Source organism: Colossoma macropomum, unplaced genomic scaffold, assembly GCF_904425465.1.
Source record: "Colossoma macropomum unplaced genomic scaffold, Colossoma_macropomum, whole genome shotgun sequence".
In the NCBI taxonomy this organism is placed as follows: Eukaryota; Metazoa; Chordata; class Actinopteri; order Characiformes; family Serrasalmidae; genus Colossoma; species Colossoma macropomum.
The window spans coordinates 34468962-34491440 of NW_023494801.1; the positions used below are offsets into that span (position 1 = coordinate 34468962).

The 22479-nt window shown below is 42.8% G+C and overlaps 1 protein-coding gene across 1 annotated transcript in view; it reads left to right on the forward strand.

Moving 5' to 3' along the window:
• The window catches only part of LOC118821021 (TBC1 domain family member 10B-like), a 35882-nt gene extending 17080 nt beyond the window's left edge, over positions 1 to 18802 (forward strand). The window contains exons 2-10 of the mRNA XM_036589430.1: positions 1 to 730; positions 2750 to 2849; positions 3248 to 3355; positions 5005 to 5111; positions 5345 to 5459; positions 7463 to 7528; positions 8389 to 8578; positions 12599 to 12753; positions 14179 to 18802. The exon at positions 1 to 730 is cut by the window's left edge and continues 233 nt beyond it. Of these exons, the coding sequence (XP_036445323.1) occupies positions 1 to 730; positions 2750 to 2849; positions 3248 to 3355; positions 5005 to 5111; positions 5345 to 5459; positions 7463 to 7528; positions 8389 to 8578; positions 12599 to 12753; positions 14179 to 15090 (2483 nt within the window). The 3' untranslated portion in view covers positions 15091 to 18802. The remainder of the gene's footprint in view (positions 731 to 2749; positions 2850 to 3247; positions 3356 to 5004; positions 5112 to 5344; positions 5460 to 7462; positions 7529 to 8388; positions 8579 to 12598; positions 12754 to 14178) is intronic.
• Positions 18803 to 22479: the final 3677 nt, after the last annotated feature.

Below are 22479 nucleotides of genomic sequence, written 5' to 3' on the forward strand. Positions count from 1 at the left end.
CTGCCTCCCCTTTTCCTACAAATTCAGAGAGCGCCGCTGCTTCACAGGCAGAAGTGACCGCAGGTACGGAGAGTGGAGCGCCAGGAGCTGCTTCTGAGGCGTTAAAGCAGCACAGCGTTGTCAATGAACCACAAGAAACAGCAAAAGAACGACAGATGCCATCTTCTCCAGGACCTAATCCCAGCCCTAATCTCCACCCCAGTGCGCAGGCTAATAATCCCACAGCTTCTCCAGACGCCCCTCCCCATTATCCTCCCCCTCCTGTACCTACGGCTTCAGAAAAAACGGAAAATACAGAAAATGGCTCGGGCCCAAACCCCGCAATCTCAAATCCGCCACTAGAGGGCGATAAAACATCTCCAGAAGCACAAATAATAAAGCAGCCGGATCAGAACCCAAACCCTGTTCCATTTCAGGACCCCAAGCCGAGCACCCCAAGCTTCAAAGACCCCCCAGAGTCCCCCTTCTCCCTCTCCAAAACCGAGCCTCCGTCTCTTATTGTGCACGATTCGTCGGCTTCTCTCGTCCTACCCCCCACTTACTCTCGCCCCGCTCCGGACACGCTCAGCTACCTGGAGTCGGCCAGCATGATGTCCGGCACGCTGGAGTCACTGTCCGGCCTGGGGGAGGACGGCAGCTCCATCGGCTCGGATTCCGAAATCAACGGACAGATTCTGAGGCGGACGGATAAATACGGCTTCCTCGGAGGAGCGCAGTACACCGAGGGCAGGTAGGTGGCGCTATAATTCAGTAATGTTTACCAGCTGATATTTTATCCAAACTTTATTTAGTTTTATTTAACCCTCCTGTTATGTTCAACTGTAAGGAACGGCAATAAAGTTCCGGTCAAACTTTTATGATGCTGTGTTTAACCATCATAAACATGATCTTTAGCTCAATTAATATCCATTTAATCAAGTTTTTAACCCGTTACAGGTTTAGTTACAATAATTCTCTCATTCTTTCATTAAAAAAAATCAATATAGCAATTTTTTATGTTGGAAAACAACATCAGAATTTTATTTTGGTCAAAATATGAAGGCAGACTTTGTTCAGTGTTATTGATTATAGCGATTCTGCCGTTTCACACTTGATGTGAATTGCTGCTCTCAGGTCAGTGTGTCATTGTCCACCCATGCATTTGCAGCTGTTTCACTTGTGTGTGGTCTTTGGCTCACAGCTCAGGCTGTATGTAGACCCCACAGGACCCCCACCCCCCACCTGAATATCCAGGCCTGAACTCTGTTGTGGCTGCACTAATTGGTAATTACAGATACAGTACAGAGTCTGGCTGTGGCCCCTCAGAGTGACGAGACTGAGATACGCCGCGTTATCAATAATTCACACACAGCCAGGTTCAGAACTCGTCTCTGCGTCTCTCCTTCACCTGGTCTCTCCATCTCCTCATCTCTTCGTCTCTACGTCTCTCCATCTCCTCATCTTTCCATAACCTCGTCTCTCCAACTCCTCATCGTCTCCTCACACCTTTATTCTGTCCCATTCTGTCTCTCTCTCTCTCTCTCTCTCTCTCTCTCTCTCTCTCTCTCTCTCTCTCTCTCTCCTTCATCTCTCGCTCTTCCTCCGTCTCTCTTTGCTGTCTCTCTCACTGCCTTCGCTCCACCTTCTCTCTTTTTTCTTTCTCCCTCTCTTTCTGTCCTTTTTGTTTTTTTTCCTCTCTTTCTACCTCCATCTGTCGGTTTCTCTCTCCTGTTCTCTTTCTGTTTCTCCCTCTCCCTCTCATCTCCCTCTCCCTCTCTCCATCTCTCTCTCGTTCTGTCCTTCATCTCTCCTCTCTGTGACTCACACATTGCTGAGAGCTGTTTTCTGACTCACTGTCTCTGTTTCTCTCTCTCCCTCTCCCCCTCTCTCTATCACACTCTTATCTCTGAGTGAGTGATGAATGTGCTTTCCCGCTCCGCTCTTCCTTTTAGCCTGTTTTACTCCCATAAACCTTTGCTTCATGGTGATTAAAATTCCTTTGTTGTCTTGTTCCTGTGTTGAAAATTAACCCTGCCGCTACAGTTTTCCTCAGCGAGTAACAGACAGCGTAAACAGGCAGCAGCGACAGAAATATATTATAATATAATATTTAATATATAATACTTAATTTATAAAACAGTGTTTCAGCAGAAATTCATTATTCTGTAATGATTGACACATTCCTTAAAAATAATGCCGTCTGTACGGTCCTGATTTTTGTTTTTATGTCCCCAATATTAAAACCAAATCTTCGTTTACATCTCTCTCTCTCTCTTTCTCTCCCTTTCTTTCTCTCTCTCTCTCCCTTTCTCTTTCTCTTTCTTTCTCTCTCTCTCTCTCTCTCTCTCTCTCTCTCTCTCTCTCTCTCTCTCTCTCTCTCTTTCTCTTTCTCTCCCTTTCTCTCTCTCTCTCCCTCTCCCTTTCTCTCTCTCCCTCTCTCTCTCTCTCCCCATCTTCCCCTCTCTCTTTCTCTCCCCCTCTCTCTCCTCTCTCCCTCTTTCTCTCCTCTCTCCCTCTTTCTCTCCCCTCTCTCTCTTTCTCTCCCTCTCTCTCTTTCTCTCCCTCTCTCTCTTCTCTCTCCCTCTCTCTCTCTTTCTCTCCCTCTCTTGCTGTCTCTCTTTCTCTCCCCATCTCCCCCCTTTCCCTCTCTCCCTCTCTATATTTCCCTCCCCTCTCTCTTTTCTCTCCCTATCTCTCTCTCTTTCTTTTCTCTCTCTCTCTCTCTCTCTCCCTCCCTCCCTCTCTCTCTCTCCCTCCCTCTCTCCCTCAGTGAGAAGGAGATCAGTGTGGACGTGGCGAGGCACAGGGAGATGAAATGGTTGGACATGTTCCGCAACTGGGACAAATGGATCACTCGACGCTTCCCTAAGGTCTGTTCATTATTAACCCATTAAACTGAAAAAAAGAAAATGACATGATTTTGCACGACTCCATGAGAGAGAGGAGTAGCTGTTGATTCATCTGTCAGACGGTGTTTGTGAGGACTTTGAAATGAAACAGTAGAAGCCATATCGCCCCCTACACTTACTGTAGTGTATTACAGTCTGTCAGAGTGACTGTGTGGATCATATGAACATTATAGAGGCTTTTTAAATGAAACAGTAGAAGCCATATCGCCCCCTACACTTGTTGTCAGCTTCCTCCATTAGTATCATTACTTATACTCATATCTTCAGTATTTCTTAATGAAAAACTGACGGTCTGTTTAGGTTGTGTTTCTGTTTTGTTTATTTAGTGTCTGTGTGTGTGAACTTGTCTGTCTGTGTAGGTGAAACTGCGATGTCGTAAAGGCATCCCCTCGTCTCTCAGAGCTAGAGCCTGGCAGCTTCTGTCTAACAGTGAGGATCTCCTGAAGGACAACATTGGGAAGTTTGATGTAAGAGGATCCCCATATTCTACCTTTGTTTTTTCCCTGATCTAACACACCTTTCCGTGCTCAAGGCCGTCTCAGTAGTTAGCTTACATACAGTGATCAGGCAGAACATCCTGACCACCTCCTTTCTGTGCTCATTGTCCATTTTATCAGCTCCACTTACTATATAGGAGCACTTTGTAGTTCTACAGTTACAGACTGTAGTCCATCTGTTTCTCTGATACTTTGTTAGCCCCCTTTTACCCTGTTCTTCAGTGGTCAGGTCCCCCATGGACCCTCACAGAGCAGGTACTATTTGGGTGGTGGATCATTCTCAGCACTGCAGTAACACTGACACTGTGTTAGTGTGTGTTGTGCTGTCTGAGTGGATCAGAAACAGCAGTATTCATGATGTTATGCCTGATCGGTTTATATAATAATGTACGGCCCACGTGGCACGATCATATTTCAGCTCGCAAAATTATTTTAATTTCTGTCAACATTAGCCCGTTTTACCATGAGCTGCACTGTGGTTCCCAGCATGCACTGCACCTTAATGTGTGCTCCCACCCCCTTTCCAGACAACGATTTATGGGACAGCACCACAAAAACACACAAAAAAAGATGCCAGGTGTCCAGTTTGAGCAAATCGGCAGTGTTAAAAAACCTGCTGTACACTGGGGACATTTACAGAGGTTTAACAGATCCGCAGCTGATGTAGTCTTCAGTTTTTTATAAAACAATTTGTTTTCATTTAAGATTATTTTTGAATCATTCAAGTATTCAGTGCTTATTTTTTTGCCATTGTAGTTTTGGCATATTTAGAACTAACAATGGCCAGTTGGGGTCATGGCAAAATATAATCAAAACACAGCTGGCCCAAGGATTTGTAGAGATTTTTTTAATATGGCCTTTTTAGTGGTTGAGTTTGATACCCCTGACCTACAGTGATATACAGTGAATCAGGTGACAGATTGGGCAAAACACAAGAGGTGTTTTACATTGTGGAAAATATAATGATTAAGGACTTACACTAGGCTTGAGGGGTAAACTGTAGTATTCATTAATATTTTTTGAGATTTTGGCTAAAATCCTTGTGCCATTCTGTTCTTCAGTCTCCTGTTAGCAGGAAAAGATTGAACTGTGAATAATTGTCGTTTTCTCTCTTTACTTGCTGCCCCGAGAGGGAGAAGTAGTCTAGCCATTCACTCAGAGCAGCACTAACTGTTTTCATTGTTGAAATTATAAAGAGTAAAAAAGCCTGAGTTTGAGGAAAACATCTCATAATGACAGGATGTTATGGTACAAAAGGGTGGGAAAAATAGTAATCATTAATAATTAATAATACTAATATATAAGAAATATATCACTGCTGTCGGAAGAAAACCTCGTATCTCCATTTTTGTCGCTTTTTTGGTTTTTGACATAATTTGAAAATACCTGTTGGCCTTTACATTGTTTGTCAATTTCATAAAGAATGGATGAATAGAAATGGCCAAAATGACTTGAAAAAAAAAATCTGGTTCCATTGACTTACATTAAAAGTAAAGTGCGTTTTTTCCTTTTCCTGTAAAGTTACCATTTTGGAGATAACCACAGCGATATGGTACTGTTTTGGTCATTAATCTGAGATTTGCTAATTCGTTTCACCCCCTTCTCCTCTGATCTTGCAGGAGCTGGAGAGAGAGCAGGGTGATCCGAAGTGGTTGGATATCATAGAGAAAGACCTACACAGACAGTTTCCCTTCCACGAGATGTTTGCTGCTCGCGGGGGCCACGGGTAAACAGTGATTTTCTCTTAATGAGAGAGAGGGCAGCATTGAGTGCTCCAGTAAGGCGTGGAGAAAACTGCATAAAATCAAACCCAAAAAGGGAAAAAAAGATGTTTTTATTCTGCATTTTTGATCTGAAATGTCTCATCAGCCACATATAAGCTCATTGTGTGGTAATTGTGCTGGACTGTTGCCTCCTTTGTCTCATATGTCTCTGCTTTGTGCGTCTGTATGTTAACAGTCAGCAGGATCTGTACCGTATCCTGAAGGCCTACACCATCTACCGGCCAGACGAGGGCTACTGCCAGGCTCAGGCTCCTGTGGCTGCAGTGCTGCTGATGCACATGCCTGCAGAGGTGAGAAACACGCACTGCTCTTTGGAGCAAGGAGGGAAAACAGGGAAGCAGAGTGGGGAAAAAATGATGAAATGGAAGCCTGGAGACTGACAACCTGCACAGAAATCCAGTGGGACAAAGAGGAAAAAGATCAGGACATGTAAACAAACGGGAAGGAAAGAATATTACAGACATGATTTAATACACGTGATTAAATTATAATAATAGCAGACAGGATGTTGATCGAGGGTATTTGTAGTGAATACTAGAGTGACCATAAACACATGTAGACACATGTATACTTAGCACCACAGGGTTATTTGTGAATTTATGACCTCAGTGCCAACACAGCAAATAAAACAAGACTACATAAAAAAAGTGTGTATGTGTGTATTAGGGGTGGAAGGTGCACCGGTATAGAAGTAAATAGTGAAGATGTTGCCCTGTGTTGCAGATTTTATCATATTGTGTATATTGTGATAACAATTAATTATAATAGTTATAATAACAATAATCATCATTATTATTGTCATTATAATATTATTGCCATCGTTGTTGTTTTATCAAGCGTAGCCCTTTTTGGCATGACATGCTATCTACAATATGGATAATAATAGTTATAATAAGAAACATTAAAAGAAACATCTTCTACATGTATTTTTTTTGTTTCTTTGAGGTTCCCTGTTCCCATTTGTGTGATTTTATGAACCAAAAACAGTCATAATTAATTTCTACGTGACCATTTTCCAGCCTCTCTTTATCCCTGCATGCACTGTATCTTTAAGACTGATTACATGTAAATTACCTCTCTTTTGATTGGCTGCCCTGTACTGTGCTACATTCAAAAAGCAGTGCTGGCCAAAACAGTCCTAATAGCTTCATCATAAGTGGGTGTGTCTGATCTGCTTTAGGTAGAATAGGTGAAAACATGCGAACGGGTCGGCTTTGGTACGTCACAAAAACAGTTAATTCAAAATGGGCTGTTTTCGCAGTTGAGTTTCCATATGTGGACTGTACTTTTTTATACTATATTAATTTTATTTATTTATTTATGTATTTTTTTTAGGAAAAAGGAGGTTAAGTTGTTTTTCCATGTTATGGGCCTTTTAATTATTTTAGTTTTTTGGTATATTGTGATATGACGTGTCTGGATTCTGTTAAGACAGTAGATAGTATTATGCGATGTCCTACCCTGAGTGTCCAAGGCTGCGTTCACATTACCAGGCTGAAGTGGTACAAATCTGATCTCTTGCCCTAATGTGACTCAGATCTGATGTTTTCAGAGCAAATCTGATCTTTTCAAATCCGACCTGAGCCACTGTGGCTGCGTTCACATTACAAGCCTCGTTGCTCAAATCCGATCTCTCTGACACGATGGTTCACACTCGTTTAGGTAAGTGATTCAAATCTGTCATTAATGTGACGAACCGGCGTCCTGAAATGACCCTCATGAGCTCATCCTACTCAGTAACGTCACGTGAATGAATCACTGCATCATCAGCACAAACTAACGAGCAGAACGAGCTTCGCTGAGAAGATCATTAACTCTGATCAGCTCTCAGCTTCATTATTAGAGCGAGACGAAGGAGAAAAAGGTGAGATGAGCTGCTGTTCCACCGTACACACAAAGCTCATGAATTACGATCTGAGCATCACATTAAGGTCGCATGGCCACAAATCGGGTACGTATCTGATCTAGGACCACATATGAAAATGGCTCAGGTCGGATTTGAACAGATCAGATTTGAAAAGCCTTGAAAACATCAGATCTGAGTCACATTAGGGCAAAAAATCTTGTGCCTCTTCAGCCTGGTGATGTGAACGTAGCCTTTAGTTTGTCACCCACCTAAACGAGTGTGAAGCATCATGTCAGAGAGACCAGATTTGAGGCTTGTGATGTGAACGCGTCTGCAGTATTTTCACCAAATTTCCCTAATCAGCCTTTGAAAGGTACAGTTATAGAAAATGTTATATTTGTGTTCAAAGTTTGTTTTTTAACACTTGTCTTGTTCTGTGTGTATCAGCAAGCCTTCTGGTGTTTAGTGCAGATCTGTGAGAAATACCTGCCTGGGTACTACAGCGCTGGACTGGTGAGTTGTTTTACGTTGATATGTTGATATTATATCAATGACCCCTCTGAGCTGTTACAGCCCCCCTCTCCGGCCTGGGTGTGCTGTTGCTGTGCTAGGCTGTAATCACTTGTTTGAGCTCTTTAATCTGTTGATATATAGATGTACACTGATCAGGCCTAACATTCTGACCACCTCCTTGTTTCTACGCTCATTGTCCATTTTATCAGCTCCACTTACTATATAGGTGCACTTTGTAGTTCTACAGTTACAGACTGTAGTCCATCTGTTTCTCTGATACTTTGTTAGCCTCCTTTTACACTGTTCTTCAGTGGTCAGGACCCCCATGGACCCTCACAGAGCAGGTACTATTTGGGTGGTGGATCATTCTCAGCACTGCAGTAACACTGACGTGGTGGTGGTGTGTTAGTGTGTGTTGCGCTGGTCTGAGTGGATCAGACACAGCAGTGCTGCTGGAGTTTTTAAACACCTCAGTGTCACTGCTGGACTGAGAATAGTCCACCAACCAAAAACATCCAGCCAACAGCGTCCTGTGACCACTGATGACCAGGCTAACAAAGTATCAGAGAAACAGATGGACTACAGTCTGTAACTGTAGAACTACAAAGTGACCCTATATAGTAAGTGGAGCTGATAAAATGGACAATGAGTGTAGAAACAAGGAGGTGGTCAGAATGTTCTGCCTGATCGATGTATATTACTTTGTTTTTGTTATGGGTGTTGTGTTTTTTTAAACACACAGGGGGGATCAGCTCGTCACACTGCACGCTTGTGTCGTTCTATAATGAGTCGAACTGAATTGAACGGTTAGGAAGCCCAAGATCTCATACTGTTCTGTTTCTTTGGTTCTCCGCTCACAGGAGGCCATCCAGCTGGACGGAGAAATATTTTTCTCTCTGCTGAGGCGCGTGTGTCCCATGGCCTACCGTCACCTGAAGAAATTTAAAATCGACCCCATCCTCTACATGACGGAGTGGTTCATGTGCATCTTCTCGCGGACGCTGCCCTGGGCCTCCGTTCTCAGAGTCTGGGACATGTTCTTCTGCGAGGGTGAGATAATTATAGTAATATAATCATTGTCATTCATCTGGACAGAAATTTTGAATTGAAATTGAAAATTTTTTAAACAAAAAAAAAAAAACAAAGGACAGTAATTTTGATTTCTTGCTTATTTTCCTGTTGACAAAAGCTGTAGTTTCAGTGTTAGGGATGGAGCGGCTGCTGGTGGGCCGCTTATTGATACTGTATTTTTGCTTTTTGGTACTGTCAGTCCAGAGAGGGAGTGCGAGACCCGCACACACGGCATCCTCAGTGATCCTGTCCAATCACACAGTTTAACTCTAAGCCCCCGATAGGGTTGTTTCTTAACATTTGAGGGCCCTAAGGGACCTCCCACCCACCTCAATAAAAAAACACAAAAACTACAGATGACAATAGCCATTTTTACATGCAGCCTAATAATCTGTTAATAGCTAATAGCTCAATCAGAATAGACTAGTCCAATTGAAGCCGTTCGGAATATAATTTCTGTCTGATTGAACGAGGTGCGTAATCCTGTAAATAATCCGTTAAATAGAAGAATAATATCCGTGTAAACGCCTGTATCCGATTACATTCCCTATCGGAAAGTTTAAGTCCGTTCTGATCATGTTCGTCACGCCATAGTGAAAGTTTATACCGTTCAACATGGCGGAGCAGAAACTGGTCTGCAGAGGAGACGAAGTTTCTGCTCTGATCTTTAAAAGACGGCGGTGGGACGGACGTCCAGCTTATGTGTCTCAGAACACGACGTCTTCCTCTCCTTCGTTAATAAGGACATGTGAGGGACGTTTTCCTGAGTCTGACATCATTTTAAAGCAGTTAAAAACACAAGCGCTGCTCACTGCTGCTCATCTCACTCTGACTGGACTCACGTGATGTTCGTCGTCATGGTAACGTCTACACTGAGTGGTTCTCTACGCATGAGCGTCATTCTGGATCAGATTACTTGTAGTGAGCATGTAAACGGAGATTCTCCATCAGACTGTTGAGTAGAGTGAGAATAAACACCTCAGTCTGAATCTGTAATCGGAATGTGTTCAATCAGATTGGAGAAAATCTTTGCATGTAAACACAGACAATGAATCCGTATTTCATTTAGATCAGAAAAAAGTTAACTTAATGCTAAAGTAAATGATATATAACAATATTTTTAACAACTGAACAATATATATACATAATGAAATATAAATATATGTATTTTAATACCAGGGCGGCACGGTGGCGCAGTGGGTAGCGCTGTTGCCTCACAGCGAGAATGGCCTGGGTTCGATTGCCGGCCGGGTGACCAGGGTCCTTTCTGTGTGGAGTTTGCCTGTTCTCCCCGTGTCTGTGTGGGTTTCCTCCGGGTACTCCGGTTTCCTCCCACAGTCCAAAAACATGCAGTTAGGCTGATTGGACATGCTGAATTGCCCCTAGGTGTGAGTGAGTGTGTGTGTGTCTGTCTGTCTGTCTGCCCTGCGATGGACTGGCGACCTGTCCAGGGTGTATCCTGCCTTCCGCCCAATGACAGCTGGGATAGGCTCCAGCACCCCACCGCGACCCAGAAGGATAAGCGGTTTAGATGATGTATGTATGTATGTATGTATGTATATTAATGCCAATAAAATACTGAAAATAATCCCTGACTAATTCGGATCTTTTTGGCTCCTTAGATAGTTAACTAGCCAGGATAAAACACTTTCTTAGTTGGATGATATCAGAACCATAATTTTTCATTCCTTAATCCAAACTAACTTTATTTACCAAGCTAGCTTGACAACTGATGTCGTTCATTATTCTTTCTAAATTAAGTTACATTCATGCATTGAATGTACAATGTATTATAATGTATTATGATAAGTAAGACTATTAAAAAAAACAGAAGACCTAACTGAGGCGACTGGTGGTGTTGAAATCCAGTCTGAATGTTTGGGCTTGTTAGCTGCCGCTAAGCTAAGAAAAAGGGAAAGCTCTGGTTTATCTGATCATCAGAGACACACTGGTGTGGAATTTGTCTCCACAGGTCTCGGCCTCCAGCAGTTTCCACAGCGCTGACTGGATTTAGGGTTATTTAAAGGGACACTGTGACCAAAATTAAATGATTGCTGTGTCTGCTGTAAACATGCCGACTCGCACCCTACAGTGGTGCTGCAGGAGCCTCGAGAGAGAGTTACCAGTTTAAAGGCTAAACCGAGTTAAATACCCTTCTGATGTATTTTAAAGGTGCGAGGAACTCTTAAAAAAAAACTCCAGCTGCTTTTGTTTGTTGTAATTTTTAGCTAGATAGTCAGTACAGAAGGAAGGCAGGTAGCTAAAGCCTTGGATACACTACACTGCTTTTAAAGTCCTGACAGACTATAAAAGACTGGATATCCCACCCAGTGCTGATTTTTTATTGGGAATTTTGGGAATCACACACTGAACAACTCGAATCCGCTTGTTGCTGCTGTTCGCTCTGACACAGTAAAGACGTAACAGGTGAATGTATTGACCAGGGTGTATTTTGTTTTTTCCATCTGAATTTTCATGACCAAATCGTAAGGCAGATTATTCAGTAACTGCATGAAAAAAATGTACATTTTTATTTTATTTTATTTATTTATTTTTTGTAAAAGCTCCCCTCAAATTAATAGAACATGTGTTTTATGATCACACACATTGTTATATGCTTACAATTTACTGCTGAAAGCCAAAAATCTTTGTACTATTTTATAAAAATAATTTGTACAGAGCAGATCACTGAAAAGACGCCGTCTGTTTATAGTTTATAGCCCAGATTTGTGGAAAAATGGGTCGACTTTCAGCAGAAAAAATAAATTATGAGTTCAGCTTCTTTTATTATAAGTGTTTAAATTACATCACCCATCTATTTGACTGGAAAGAAGACAGTTACAGCCTCATACGACCCCCACCTTTAGAATGTAGCTTATGAAATACGAAAGTTATGAAGAATATGAGGCAGTGCGTTTTGGAACCACTGGTGGTCTCAAAGAGTTGAAAAGGTTAAGTGAGGATTGTGGATGTAAAGATGTGATCAGTGGGGTAGTTTTATGTGTACATGCACTTGATTGTGCTGGCGCCTTAAAGGGGAGTTCCACTCATTTTTCAGAATTTCTGGTTGAGATGTATACAGTCATTCAGATTGGTTTAATATGAAATGGTTAATTTTTAGAGAAACTTAACCAACTTAGATTTCTTTACAGTGGTGGTGATAGGAACCAGGCGTCGTGATGTCTACAGTACAAATGTAGCCAGTTTATTTACTGCCTGAAGTCACCAGTGAACACGCACGTCTTCTGAGTCTTTATATGTACTGTTGATGATTGTAAAATAGTGGTCAATCTGGAAAATATGTTTAATAACTTTTCTTTGGGGACTATTTTGCCTTATAGCACCCTTCTTGTATCATTCCACCATAAACTGATTAAAATAAATTGATTAAAATATGTTTAAGACCAGAAATCTTAGCATAAAACTACTGTGAAACAGTGTCTCAGACATCTGGCAGTGAATTCACAATCATTCCTTGTAATAACTTTGTGTGAGGGAGCTTTTAGAGGCGTTGAACTCTTCAGACCTCTGGTTCCTATCACCACCACTATAAACGCTTCTGACTCTGTAAGTTTCTCTGAAATGAAGCATTTTACGCCAAACCACTCAATGATTTTGTTGACATGTTAACAATTTAATTATGCAAAAACTTTGAAAATTTGGTGGAGTTCCCTTTTAAACTTAGTTTGTTAAGAAGCTACATGGCACCAAAAAGGGTTCTTCTGTTGTTATGATGTCAAGCCTTTAACAATAGAAGAACCCTTTTTGGTGCTGTATGGAAGTCTCAAAAAGGTTCTATTTAGAAACATCTACAGCACCATTTAATGATGCAGAGAACCCTTTAATCATGCAGATGGTTCTTTGAGTGTTCATGGTACTATGTAGAACCACTTATTTTTTTGTGTAAGTGTATACAGAATGCTGCCTGTCATGATGAATAGCAGGCTGAAGTCTAGTTTTAGGGTGGAACAGCCCTTTCACTGTGAACTGTCCGTGTAGGGGTGAAGATCGTGTTCCGTGTTGGGCTGGTGCTGCTGAAGCAGATGCTGGGCTCAGTGGATAAACTGCGGGAGCTGCAGGGCATGTATGAAACGATGGAGCGCCTCCGGAACATTCCTCCAGAAAGCATCAGAGAAGACCTGCTGGTTCAGGAGGTCAGTGCACACACGTCTCACACACACACACACACACACACACACACACACACACACACACACACACACACAGAGAAACGTCCTGAGCCGTGAACCTTATGGGTCAAAAGTCACTGATTTAAATGATATGAAACCAGTTTGATTGTAGGGAAATGTTTAAAGTGATTCTAATATGATGCTCTAATACAGAGGGTACAGCTAGGTTTTAAATAATTCATAAGAGGCTGTTTTTGTTTTGTGTGGTTAATTATAGTTAATTATGTTACTCATTTGGCAAGGGAAGGTTTATATACACCGATCAGCCATAACATTCTGACCACCTCCTTGTTTCTACGCTCATTGTCCATTTTATCAGCTCCACTTACTATATAGGTGCACTTTGTAGTTCTACAGTTACAGACTGTAGTCCATCTGTTTCTCTGATACTTTGTTAGCCCCCTTTTACCCTGTTCTTCAGTGGTCAGGACCCCCATGGACCCTCACAGAGCAGGTACTATTTGGGTGGTGGGTCATTCTCAGCACTGCAGTAACACTGACGTGGTGGTGGTGTGTTAGGGTGTGTTGTGCTGGTCTGAGTGGATCAGACACAGCAATGCTGCTGGAGTTTTTAAACACTGTGTCCACTCACTGTCCACTCTGTTAGACACCCCTACCTTGTCAGTCCACCTTGTAGATGTAAAGTCAGAGACGATAGCTCATCTGCTGCTGCACAGTTTGTGTTGGTCATCCTCTAGTCCTTCATCAGTGGTCACAGGACGCTGCCCACAGGACGCTGCCCACAGGACGCTGCCCACAGGACGCTTATATTTTTGGTTGGTGGACTATTCTCAGTGCAGCAGTGACACTGAGATGTTTAAAAACTCCAGCAGCACTGCTGTGTCTGATCCACTCAGACCAGCGCAACACACACTAACACACCACCACCACGTCAGTGTTACTGCAGTGCTGAGAATGACCCACCACCCAAATAGTACCTGCTCTGTGAGGGTCCATGGGGGTCCTGACCACTGAAGAACAGGGTAAAAGGGGGCTAACAAAGTATCAGAGAAACAGATGGACTACAGTCTGTAACTGTAGAACTACGAAGTGCAACGAAGGACTCTGTGGGGCGTGAGGTAGCGAACTTCAGTAGCCCAGCTGGCTAGCAGAAAAACAGTAGAGCCTTTGGGTGTTTACTCTTTGCTGCAGCTGTTTTGAACTGAATTTATATTAAAAAGGAGTTATGGTGACATTTTAAGTGTGTAGATTTGGACACTTTGGTGTGGTATTAATTAAGCTTTTGTTTTTTTTTCTGGCCACGAATTTCAGACTTTGATTTATATATCTATCTCTATCTGTCACACATACATGAAATGCTTCCATCCTAGTTTAAAAAATCTCTCTCTCTCTCTCTCTCTCTCTCTCTCTCTCTCTCTCTCTCGCCAGGTAATCACTCTCCCGGTGACGGAGGCCCTAATAGAGCGCGAGTGCAGCGTTCAGGTGCGGAAATGGCGCGAGTCTCGAGGTGAACTGACCCACCAGCCCGGCCGCCGGCTCCACGGTACGAGGGCTATCCATGAGCAGAAGCGCCGTGCGGCCTCCATCAGCTCCGGGGGCAGCCTGTCGTTCCTGGGCAGCTCTGTGCCGCCCCCCGGCCCCCTGCGTGCCTCCTCCAGCCTGCTCTCCTTGCCCGGCTTCCGCAAGTCCAAAACACCCTTCTCTCACGCTAAGAAGAGCTCTTTTTCAGGGGCTTCAGGCCTGGAGGCCTTTTCCCTGCAGGGCTTTGGAGGTGGATCCGCTGCTATGGCTTCACCGCCTTTACCCGGAGCCTCCAGGCCACCTCCAGCTGCAGCAGCGCCACCTGGTGGCGGATCAACAGCCAGGCCGCTAGTCCAGCTCGGACCAAGCCCACTGGCGACAAAACCTGCACCAGCACCAGTACCGTCGTCTGAACCATCTGCACCACAGCCTGGGCCAGAAGCGCCCACACAAGCGCACACTCCAACCCCAAACATGCTGCAGCCCACCCCCAAAATGGTCTCAGAGCAGGTTACGCCCACCATCCCCTCACCCACGGCCAACAACGCCCCTCTACCACCCTGCACGACAGAAGACGAGGGCAAGAAGAAGAAGAGGAGCAAAGAGGACAAGAAGAAGGAGAAGGAGGAGGAGAAGCAGAGGTCTCGGGAGAAGAAGGAGCGGGAGAAGGCCGAGAAGGAGAGAGCGAAGAAGGAGAAGGAAAGAGCGGAGAAGGAGAAGAAAAAGGAGAAAGGTGGGAAGAAGAAGGATAAAGAAAAGGGGGCAGCAGCCGAGCCTGAGGAGAAAAACGGAGCTGCAGCGGCGAAAGATTCAGCGTAGTTTTTGGAGCGCCTTCTTTTTGCTAACGGAGGGAACAAAAGAATCAGGCAAGGGTGATAAAGAGACGGAACATGTGAGACGGAAGGGGGGGGGAGGAAGAGGCGCTCCTGTGAGGTCCATTTCATCTCGTGAAAATAACTGGATCCTGCATTATGGACTGTTTTTGGCCCCGGGCTACACCTCCCCCATTGACTCGGCAGCAATTTGTCCACGTTACTGTGGCTCATACAGGGGATATTTCACTATACATGCAGTCCTACTTACATGTCTGATATTCACGTTCAGTTTTATGTTATGTTTTTTCTTTTTTAGCCTGGTCTTACAGCGGAGGAAGCAAGCTTGAGGGAAGATCAGCCGTAGTTGAGTGATCGTGTGCTGGTCTGGGTGCTGTAGCAGTGTAAATAGGTCAGTTGCGAATCAACTGAGCGTCCCCGGTCTGCGCCCATTTCCTCTGTACTGTATGTAATGCTGTAGGTTACCTGGATAACCTGACAAAGAAAAAAAAAAAAGAAAAAAAAGAGAAAACCCTGAAATCATCACCCTACTAAAGCAGGCAGTGACTATAGTGATTGTACTAGTAATAATAACGTTATTAATGGATGTGGAGGGAGTTCTATTTATTGTAGTGTCGTCTGTTAGCGTGTGCGTTTATATGTTTGTGCCTTGGTAGTGTAGTGTAACGTGTCCATAGTGTAACTGCTAACTGCTCTAATCTCTTCTGTCCCCCATCCACTCCACCGAGTCTCCTCTATTCATTCTAATGAAAGAAATCGTGAGCGTTGGGTGGTTTGGCCACTAGGGGGAGCAGAGGATCTGAAAAGACTGAATGAGGATTGTTAGAAATGGTACTTTGGTCAGATTTTTTGGTGCCCTGTCTGACAGAAAAGTGAGAAAATATGCAACAAGAACCACATTTTTGGGGGGGTTTCGAGGGACTTTGTTTGACTTTTAGATATTTTTGAATATCTTTAAAAGGGGAATTCCACCCAAATCTTTAAAATTTCAGTTCAATTCCAAGGTTAGGACGTACTCAGTCATTCAGAGTGGCTTGATGCGATTTCTTTACAGTGATGCTGATAGGAACCAGGCGTCGTTATGTCAGCAACACAAACGTAGTCAGTGGTGTGATGTTGGTAATGGTGATAGAGAGGGCTGTGTTGCCTTAGAACGCCCTGCATGGATTTTAACATGCATTTTAGGCCTACAAAATGTTTGAAATTGCCCTGCATGTGAATCTTTGCCATGAATGCATTTTCATAATTAAGATTTAGGCTCAAACTATGATAAAACAGTGTCTCAGGTGTAAGAACTTTCTGTGAAAGGTACCTATTAGAGACCTGGTTCTTATCAGTTTGTTTCCACCCTAATTAAGTCTGCATTCACCCCACACCACTTAGCACAGCATATCTCATCGCTGGCCCCAGATTTTCTGGATACAAGCGGAATTATATGACGCCCTGCATGTACATCCCCATCATGAACACGTTTTAGGCTGAGATCTTTTCAAATCTGTTGCAAAAGTGTCTCAGTCATCAGGCAGTGAATTCATAACCATTTCGTGTAGTAACTTTCTGTGAGGGAGCTTTTAGAGGTGGACGTCTGGTTCCTATCACCACCACTGTGAACAGTTTTGACTCTGTCTAGAACGGAGTGTTTCACACCAAACCACTCGGAACGACTCTGTTTACATCTTATCGGTATAATTATAGACATTTTACAAAATTGGTGGAGTTCCCCTGTAAGTTTACAGTCGATTTGCAGTTCAAGAGGCTTTGATTTCTCCTCTCTCGCTCACTGTCGGCAAAAATGTCACCAAAAATAACTACTTTTTCACTTCTCTTCCCTGTAAGACTCTTTTTTTTTTTGTTTCTAAATACGGGCTAAACTGGAATCAGTGTGGAAAAGTAAGAGACGGAGAGGAAATTTCTCGTTTCGTTAAGTATTAAAAGCTTAATCTGTAATGACACCTTAAAGGGGAGAGTTTAATTTACTTGACTTCGGTTGGTGGACTTTTATTTATTTGCTTATGAAGGATTTAGTCTGATGTTGCACTGAACTTGTAGAGCACCACTCATCCTAACAGCACCACTAATTTTGACCGCTTCAATGTGTAGTAGTAGAGTCCGGTCCCGTCCGGTCCCGTCCGGTCTGGACTGGCGCACTGTAGCTTTAATCTTCAGAGGCTTTCACCTTTTGGCCTGTAGTGTATTAATGTACAGAGTTTAATTTAACCAGATGAGCGATTATATTATGTATTATTCCGGCTCTTTATCTTATTTTCGACTCGATCGTTATTTTTCTATGCAAGAATGCAGCGGCCTGGTTGACTGGAATAGCAGTGGCTTATCGGAGTGAGGTTGATTGTTGCGCAGGTGTATTTTAAACGAATCTTTTTTTTTTAGTTTTATGTATTATGGCTCTTCTTTTTATTTTCAAGTGCTGAAAGTTGTTTTTTTGCACATTTTCCTCTCTCCCCACATCCTGGAGAACGAAGCCAAGCAGTACTTATTTATTTTAGTATTTTTTAAAATCACATTTTCTTTTATTTTTTTTCCAACTGTAGCAGTATTTCAAGGTAGGGTTGGTTTACTTCTTTCTCACCTGGAGCGTGATGGTTATTTAAGGTGGGGAGTAGGAGGCCGTGGTCCAAATCTGTACTGTAAAAAGATCTGGGAGGCATTTTCTGTGTTTTAAAGGAAAGGGGGACTCTGCTCAGATGCCCTAAAACAACCCTAAATCCAGTCTCGTTGAACCACTGGACTGTCTTGAGTTTGAGTTGCCTGCAGTTTCTGATGTGATTTAAACATTAATACGCACCGTAGTCGATTGTGTAACTCCACCTTAACGCACTCACTCCTCAGTATTATCTAACAAACTGAAAGACAGCGTTCGGGACCTCTCGGATGATGCTGTCGACTTTCTGACACCGACTCGCTGAGACGTTGGTGTTTTCTTGTTGAAGAGGGACTTTGTGGTACCGTTAGTCAACACATCCTGTTGATTCTTACATTTTCCCCACCTGTTTTTGATATACTGGTCCGAGCTGCTGTTCGTCGTACCTCCTTTTCGCCTGTAGGTGGCGCCTTTTCATAAAAGAATCCAATGCTTCCTCCAACGGCGCTGCTGTAAAGGCTGAAGGCGAACAAAGAAAGTCTATGCAAACCCTAAAACTCCTGGAAGCCCGCAGGATCTCCGCGTCATGACTGTTTCATCCTTTATCTCTGACAGCACTGAAGACGAGGCGGCTTTGGAACCACTGAAGGTGCAAAGCACAAAACCTTCACGCTCCACTCTGCTGGTTCTGGGCACCACCTCGGTCAGTACGCCGGAGTGGTGGGCACAAACCCCAAAAACGGATCATTTGCTGACCAGGAATTCAAGCAGAAACGTCTGGAACTGGTACACGCGTCAGTTTGTCGTATGCATTTCCGCTTCGGTCCCTCGTTCATTGAAGTTTGTCGCTCTTTTGTAGGGTTCTTGGTCGGATTAATCGTTTTAATTCGCTTTTTGTTTTATTTTGATTGTTTTTTTTTGTAGTTTCCTCTCTTCCCATCCTGCTGTGCGTCTGTAAGTTTACAAACCATTAAAATAAATAAAATCATACCTAGTCATTCCTTAAACGCAGAAGAGGAAAAATGTACACAGTGTATTTAATTAATGATTAAGAAAATGACAGTTGTGATGAAATAATAAACCGTAATATATTAAATCACTTCTCCTGTGTGGTTTGTGAAATGGTCCCCCTTTATTGACCCTCCCTCGTCATCAGAATGAACTGCCTGAAAACCAGACTTGTGTTCCTGAGAAGAAGCTTCTTGCGAGACTGTAAGAACAGAGGCTCTGTACCTGTAGACCCCCTTTACACCTGGGCACTTCCACTCGTTACTGGCAACCAGTTACCAACTGTTCATCTGTTCAACCTCTTCGTCTGTGGTTTGCATGTTGCTGTTAATCGTTTCATCCGGTCCAACCATAATTCCTCCATGATTACCTTCCATCTTCATAGCAGACACAGATCACATTCCCAGTGACACCCTGCATGGAAAGGAGGTTTGGTTATACTGGGAGGAGTTTTGGTTGTAGTAGGAGAGGTTTGGTTGTACTGGGAGGGGCTTCTGTTGTATTGGGAAGGGTTTTGGTCATAGTAGGAGGGGTTTGGTTTGGTTGTACTGGGAGGGGTTTCAGTCATAGTAGGAGGGGTTTGGTTATACTGGGAGGAGTTTTGGTTGTAGTAGGAGAGGTTTGGTTGTACTAGGAGGGGTTTTGGTTGTACTGGGAGGGGCTTCCGTTGTATTGGGAAGGGTTTTGGTCCTAGTAGGTGGGGTTTGGTTATACTGGGAGGAGTTTTGGTTGTAGTAGGAGAGGTTTGGTTTTACTGGGGGGGTTTCAGTCATAGTAGGAGGGGTTTGGTTATACTGGGAGGAGTTTTGGTTGTAGTAGGAGAGGTTTGGTTGTACTGGGAGGGATTTTGGTTGTACTGGGAGGGCTTCTGTTGTATTAGGAAGGGTTTTGGTCATAAGGGTTTGGTTATACTGGGAGGAGTTTTGGTTGTAGTAGGAGAGGTTTGGTTGTACTGGGAGGGGTTTTGGTCGTACTGGGAGGGGTTTCTGTTGTATTAGGAAGGGTTTTGGTCGTAGTAGGAGGGGTTTGGTTATACTGGGAGGAGATTTGGTTGTAGTAGGAGAGGTTTGGTTGTACTGGAAGGAGTTTCAGTTGTACTAGGAGTTTTGATTGTTAAATGTGTCTTGGAGAGACAGATGTGTTTGTGCTGCTGTGTGTATGTATGTATGTATGTATGTATATATATATATATATATATATATATATATATATATATATATATAAAAATAAAATCCTGATACTTAAGCAGTGGTTGGTTTGGGTTACAGCACATCAATTAAAAATAAAATAAAAACTTTTTTTTTTCTGGCCCACAGATAAATAAATAAACATACAATAGAATACAGATACAGTAAACAGTATACGACATTTGTTACTGACGGCTCATGGAAAATGACAGTAATTAAATCTGTTTATTCTTACAAAGGCTGAAAATCTTACAGACAGACTGTAATGATCCACACCGCTCAGAAGAGCTTAGTAACCTCATCACAGAAGGGGGGGGGGCGTTCTTGAAGTGGGTTGTCATAGTTTGTAAAGATCTGCAGCTCCTCCCAGACAGATGTGGTTCAAAACGATGGTTTGCTGAATGAGTGGAATCTGTAATGATTCTCTTTTCTCGCTTTGAGGGGAATTCCATCAATTTTTTCAAAAATTTCTGTATAGTTCAGCGGTTGAGCTGTAAGCGAAGTCATTCAGAGTGGTTTGAGTTGTTTGATGTGAAACGGTTCCTTTGTACAGAAATTTACCGACTCAGATGTCTTTACAGTGGTGGTGATAGGAACCAGGGGTCGCCATGACTACAACACAAATATAGACATTTTATTTACTATCCAGAACCACCAGTGAACCTACACGAGTCTTCTGAGTTTATATGGAATGTTGATGATGGAAAATAGTGGAAAATCTGAAATAATAAGTTCTTTGGGGACTATTTTGCCTCACAGCACCCTGCATATTATGTATCCCTCCACCATGAATGGAGTTTAAGGCCAAGATCTTCTCAAAACGATCATAAAACAGTGTCTCAGTCATCAGGCAGTGAATTCATAACCGTTTCATGTAGGAACTTTCTGTGAGGGAGCTTTTAGAGGTGGACGTCTGGTTCCTATCACCACCACTGTGAACAGTTCTGACTCAGTAAGTTTCACCCTGTTTACATCTTAAACATTAAACTATGCAGAATTTTTTTGAAAAATCTGTTTCCTTTTAAAAGTGTGTTGAGTATAAACAGTCAGCTGTGGGAAATCCCAATTATCTTTTATATTGTCTATTACCAAGTTGATTTTTTACAAGTATGAGTTCTCAAAAATTTGAAAGATTTTACAACAGATATTGATTTTCCCAAAACCTGGACTGGAGTTTTTATATTCTGTTTCTTTCTATAATCCACAATGATTTCCACTAACAGATTCAGTGTCAGATACCAGATCATTAGTGCAGAGAGAAAAAAAGTCACAGACACAGTACTGAGCCCTGAGGCACACCTGAACTAAGTGACAAAGGTAAGTTCTTGACTTTAAGGTCCAGTCCCATTTCTTCTTTTCACCCCTACCCCTTGTTTTCGAGTGTCACCCTAACCCCTTGGAACTGAGTTACAGGGTAGTGGTTGAAATCTTCCCTCTGAAATGGGACCCTCAAATAAAAAGAGCATCACTTCATTAACAGCTACCAGCGCTGCTCTGTAGGCGACCCTGCCAGTCTGCAGTGACAGCAGAGGAGGGTAAAGTTCAGCTCCTCACTGCTGGGCTTTAGTTACATTTAGGGCATTATATGACTTCAAAGAGGGGGGCAATTATTTATTATCACCCTCCACTAATTCTTCAGTGATGTGAAGCTGAAGTCAGATATTCACCAGATTCTTGTTCAAATTTTTCCGTTCCACCTTAAATGGAGCAGCAGTTACATTCTGGCGCTTCAGGCATCAGAACGGCTGGACTATTTAAGGTGATAGGAAACTATTCAGACTTTAGCAAAGTATTAGTGATTTTTATGTTTGCTATGAATAAAACGACCATAATACACTGAAACAACATTAAACTAAGATAATAAAATGATTATCGTAATTTTTAACAGAGAAAATTCTCACATTTGTGTGTTTCTTTGGTCTCTTGTTCTCCATCTTGATGGTTTTTCTTTTTTTCTCATAACTCTCTGTTTGGAGTCTCTGAAAAACCTCCGTTTGGAGGGTCATGTAGCCCCAACACTTCACCCCACCCCTCTATCTCAACAAGAATCGGGACCCCTACCCCTAGACATGAATGCACAAAACAGGGGTAGTGCTGAGTGGTAGGGGCGAGGGGTCTAACAGACTGTTTTCTTCCACTTAAAAAGGCCAAACCCAATGACAGCTGGGTTTACGTTTAAATCCAGTAACCTTTGAAAGAGCTTGGTGATCTGCACCGTATTAAAAGCTGAGCTGAAATCTATGAAAAGAACGCATTTAGCAATTAGCAAGATCTCTGTCTCAAAATGTGATGGAGAGCTGGATTAATGGCATAAACTGATCGATTGGCTCGATAAGCAAACTGATGTGAATCCGATACCGAAGCTGTATGTGACTTAAGCTGGGTAAAGATATTCACTCAAATGCCTTCATAGCAACCAAACTAAGCGCTATGGGTCTAAAATCTGAGTATGAAGGTTTTAGCGACTTTAGGCACAGGGATAAGTGATTCTTTAAAACATTGTGGCACAGCACACCATCAAGACAGAGGTTAAACTACACTATATGGTTAAAAGTATTGGGACACACCTCTTATTCATTGA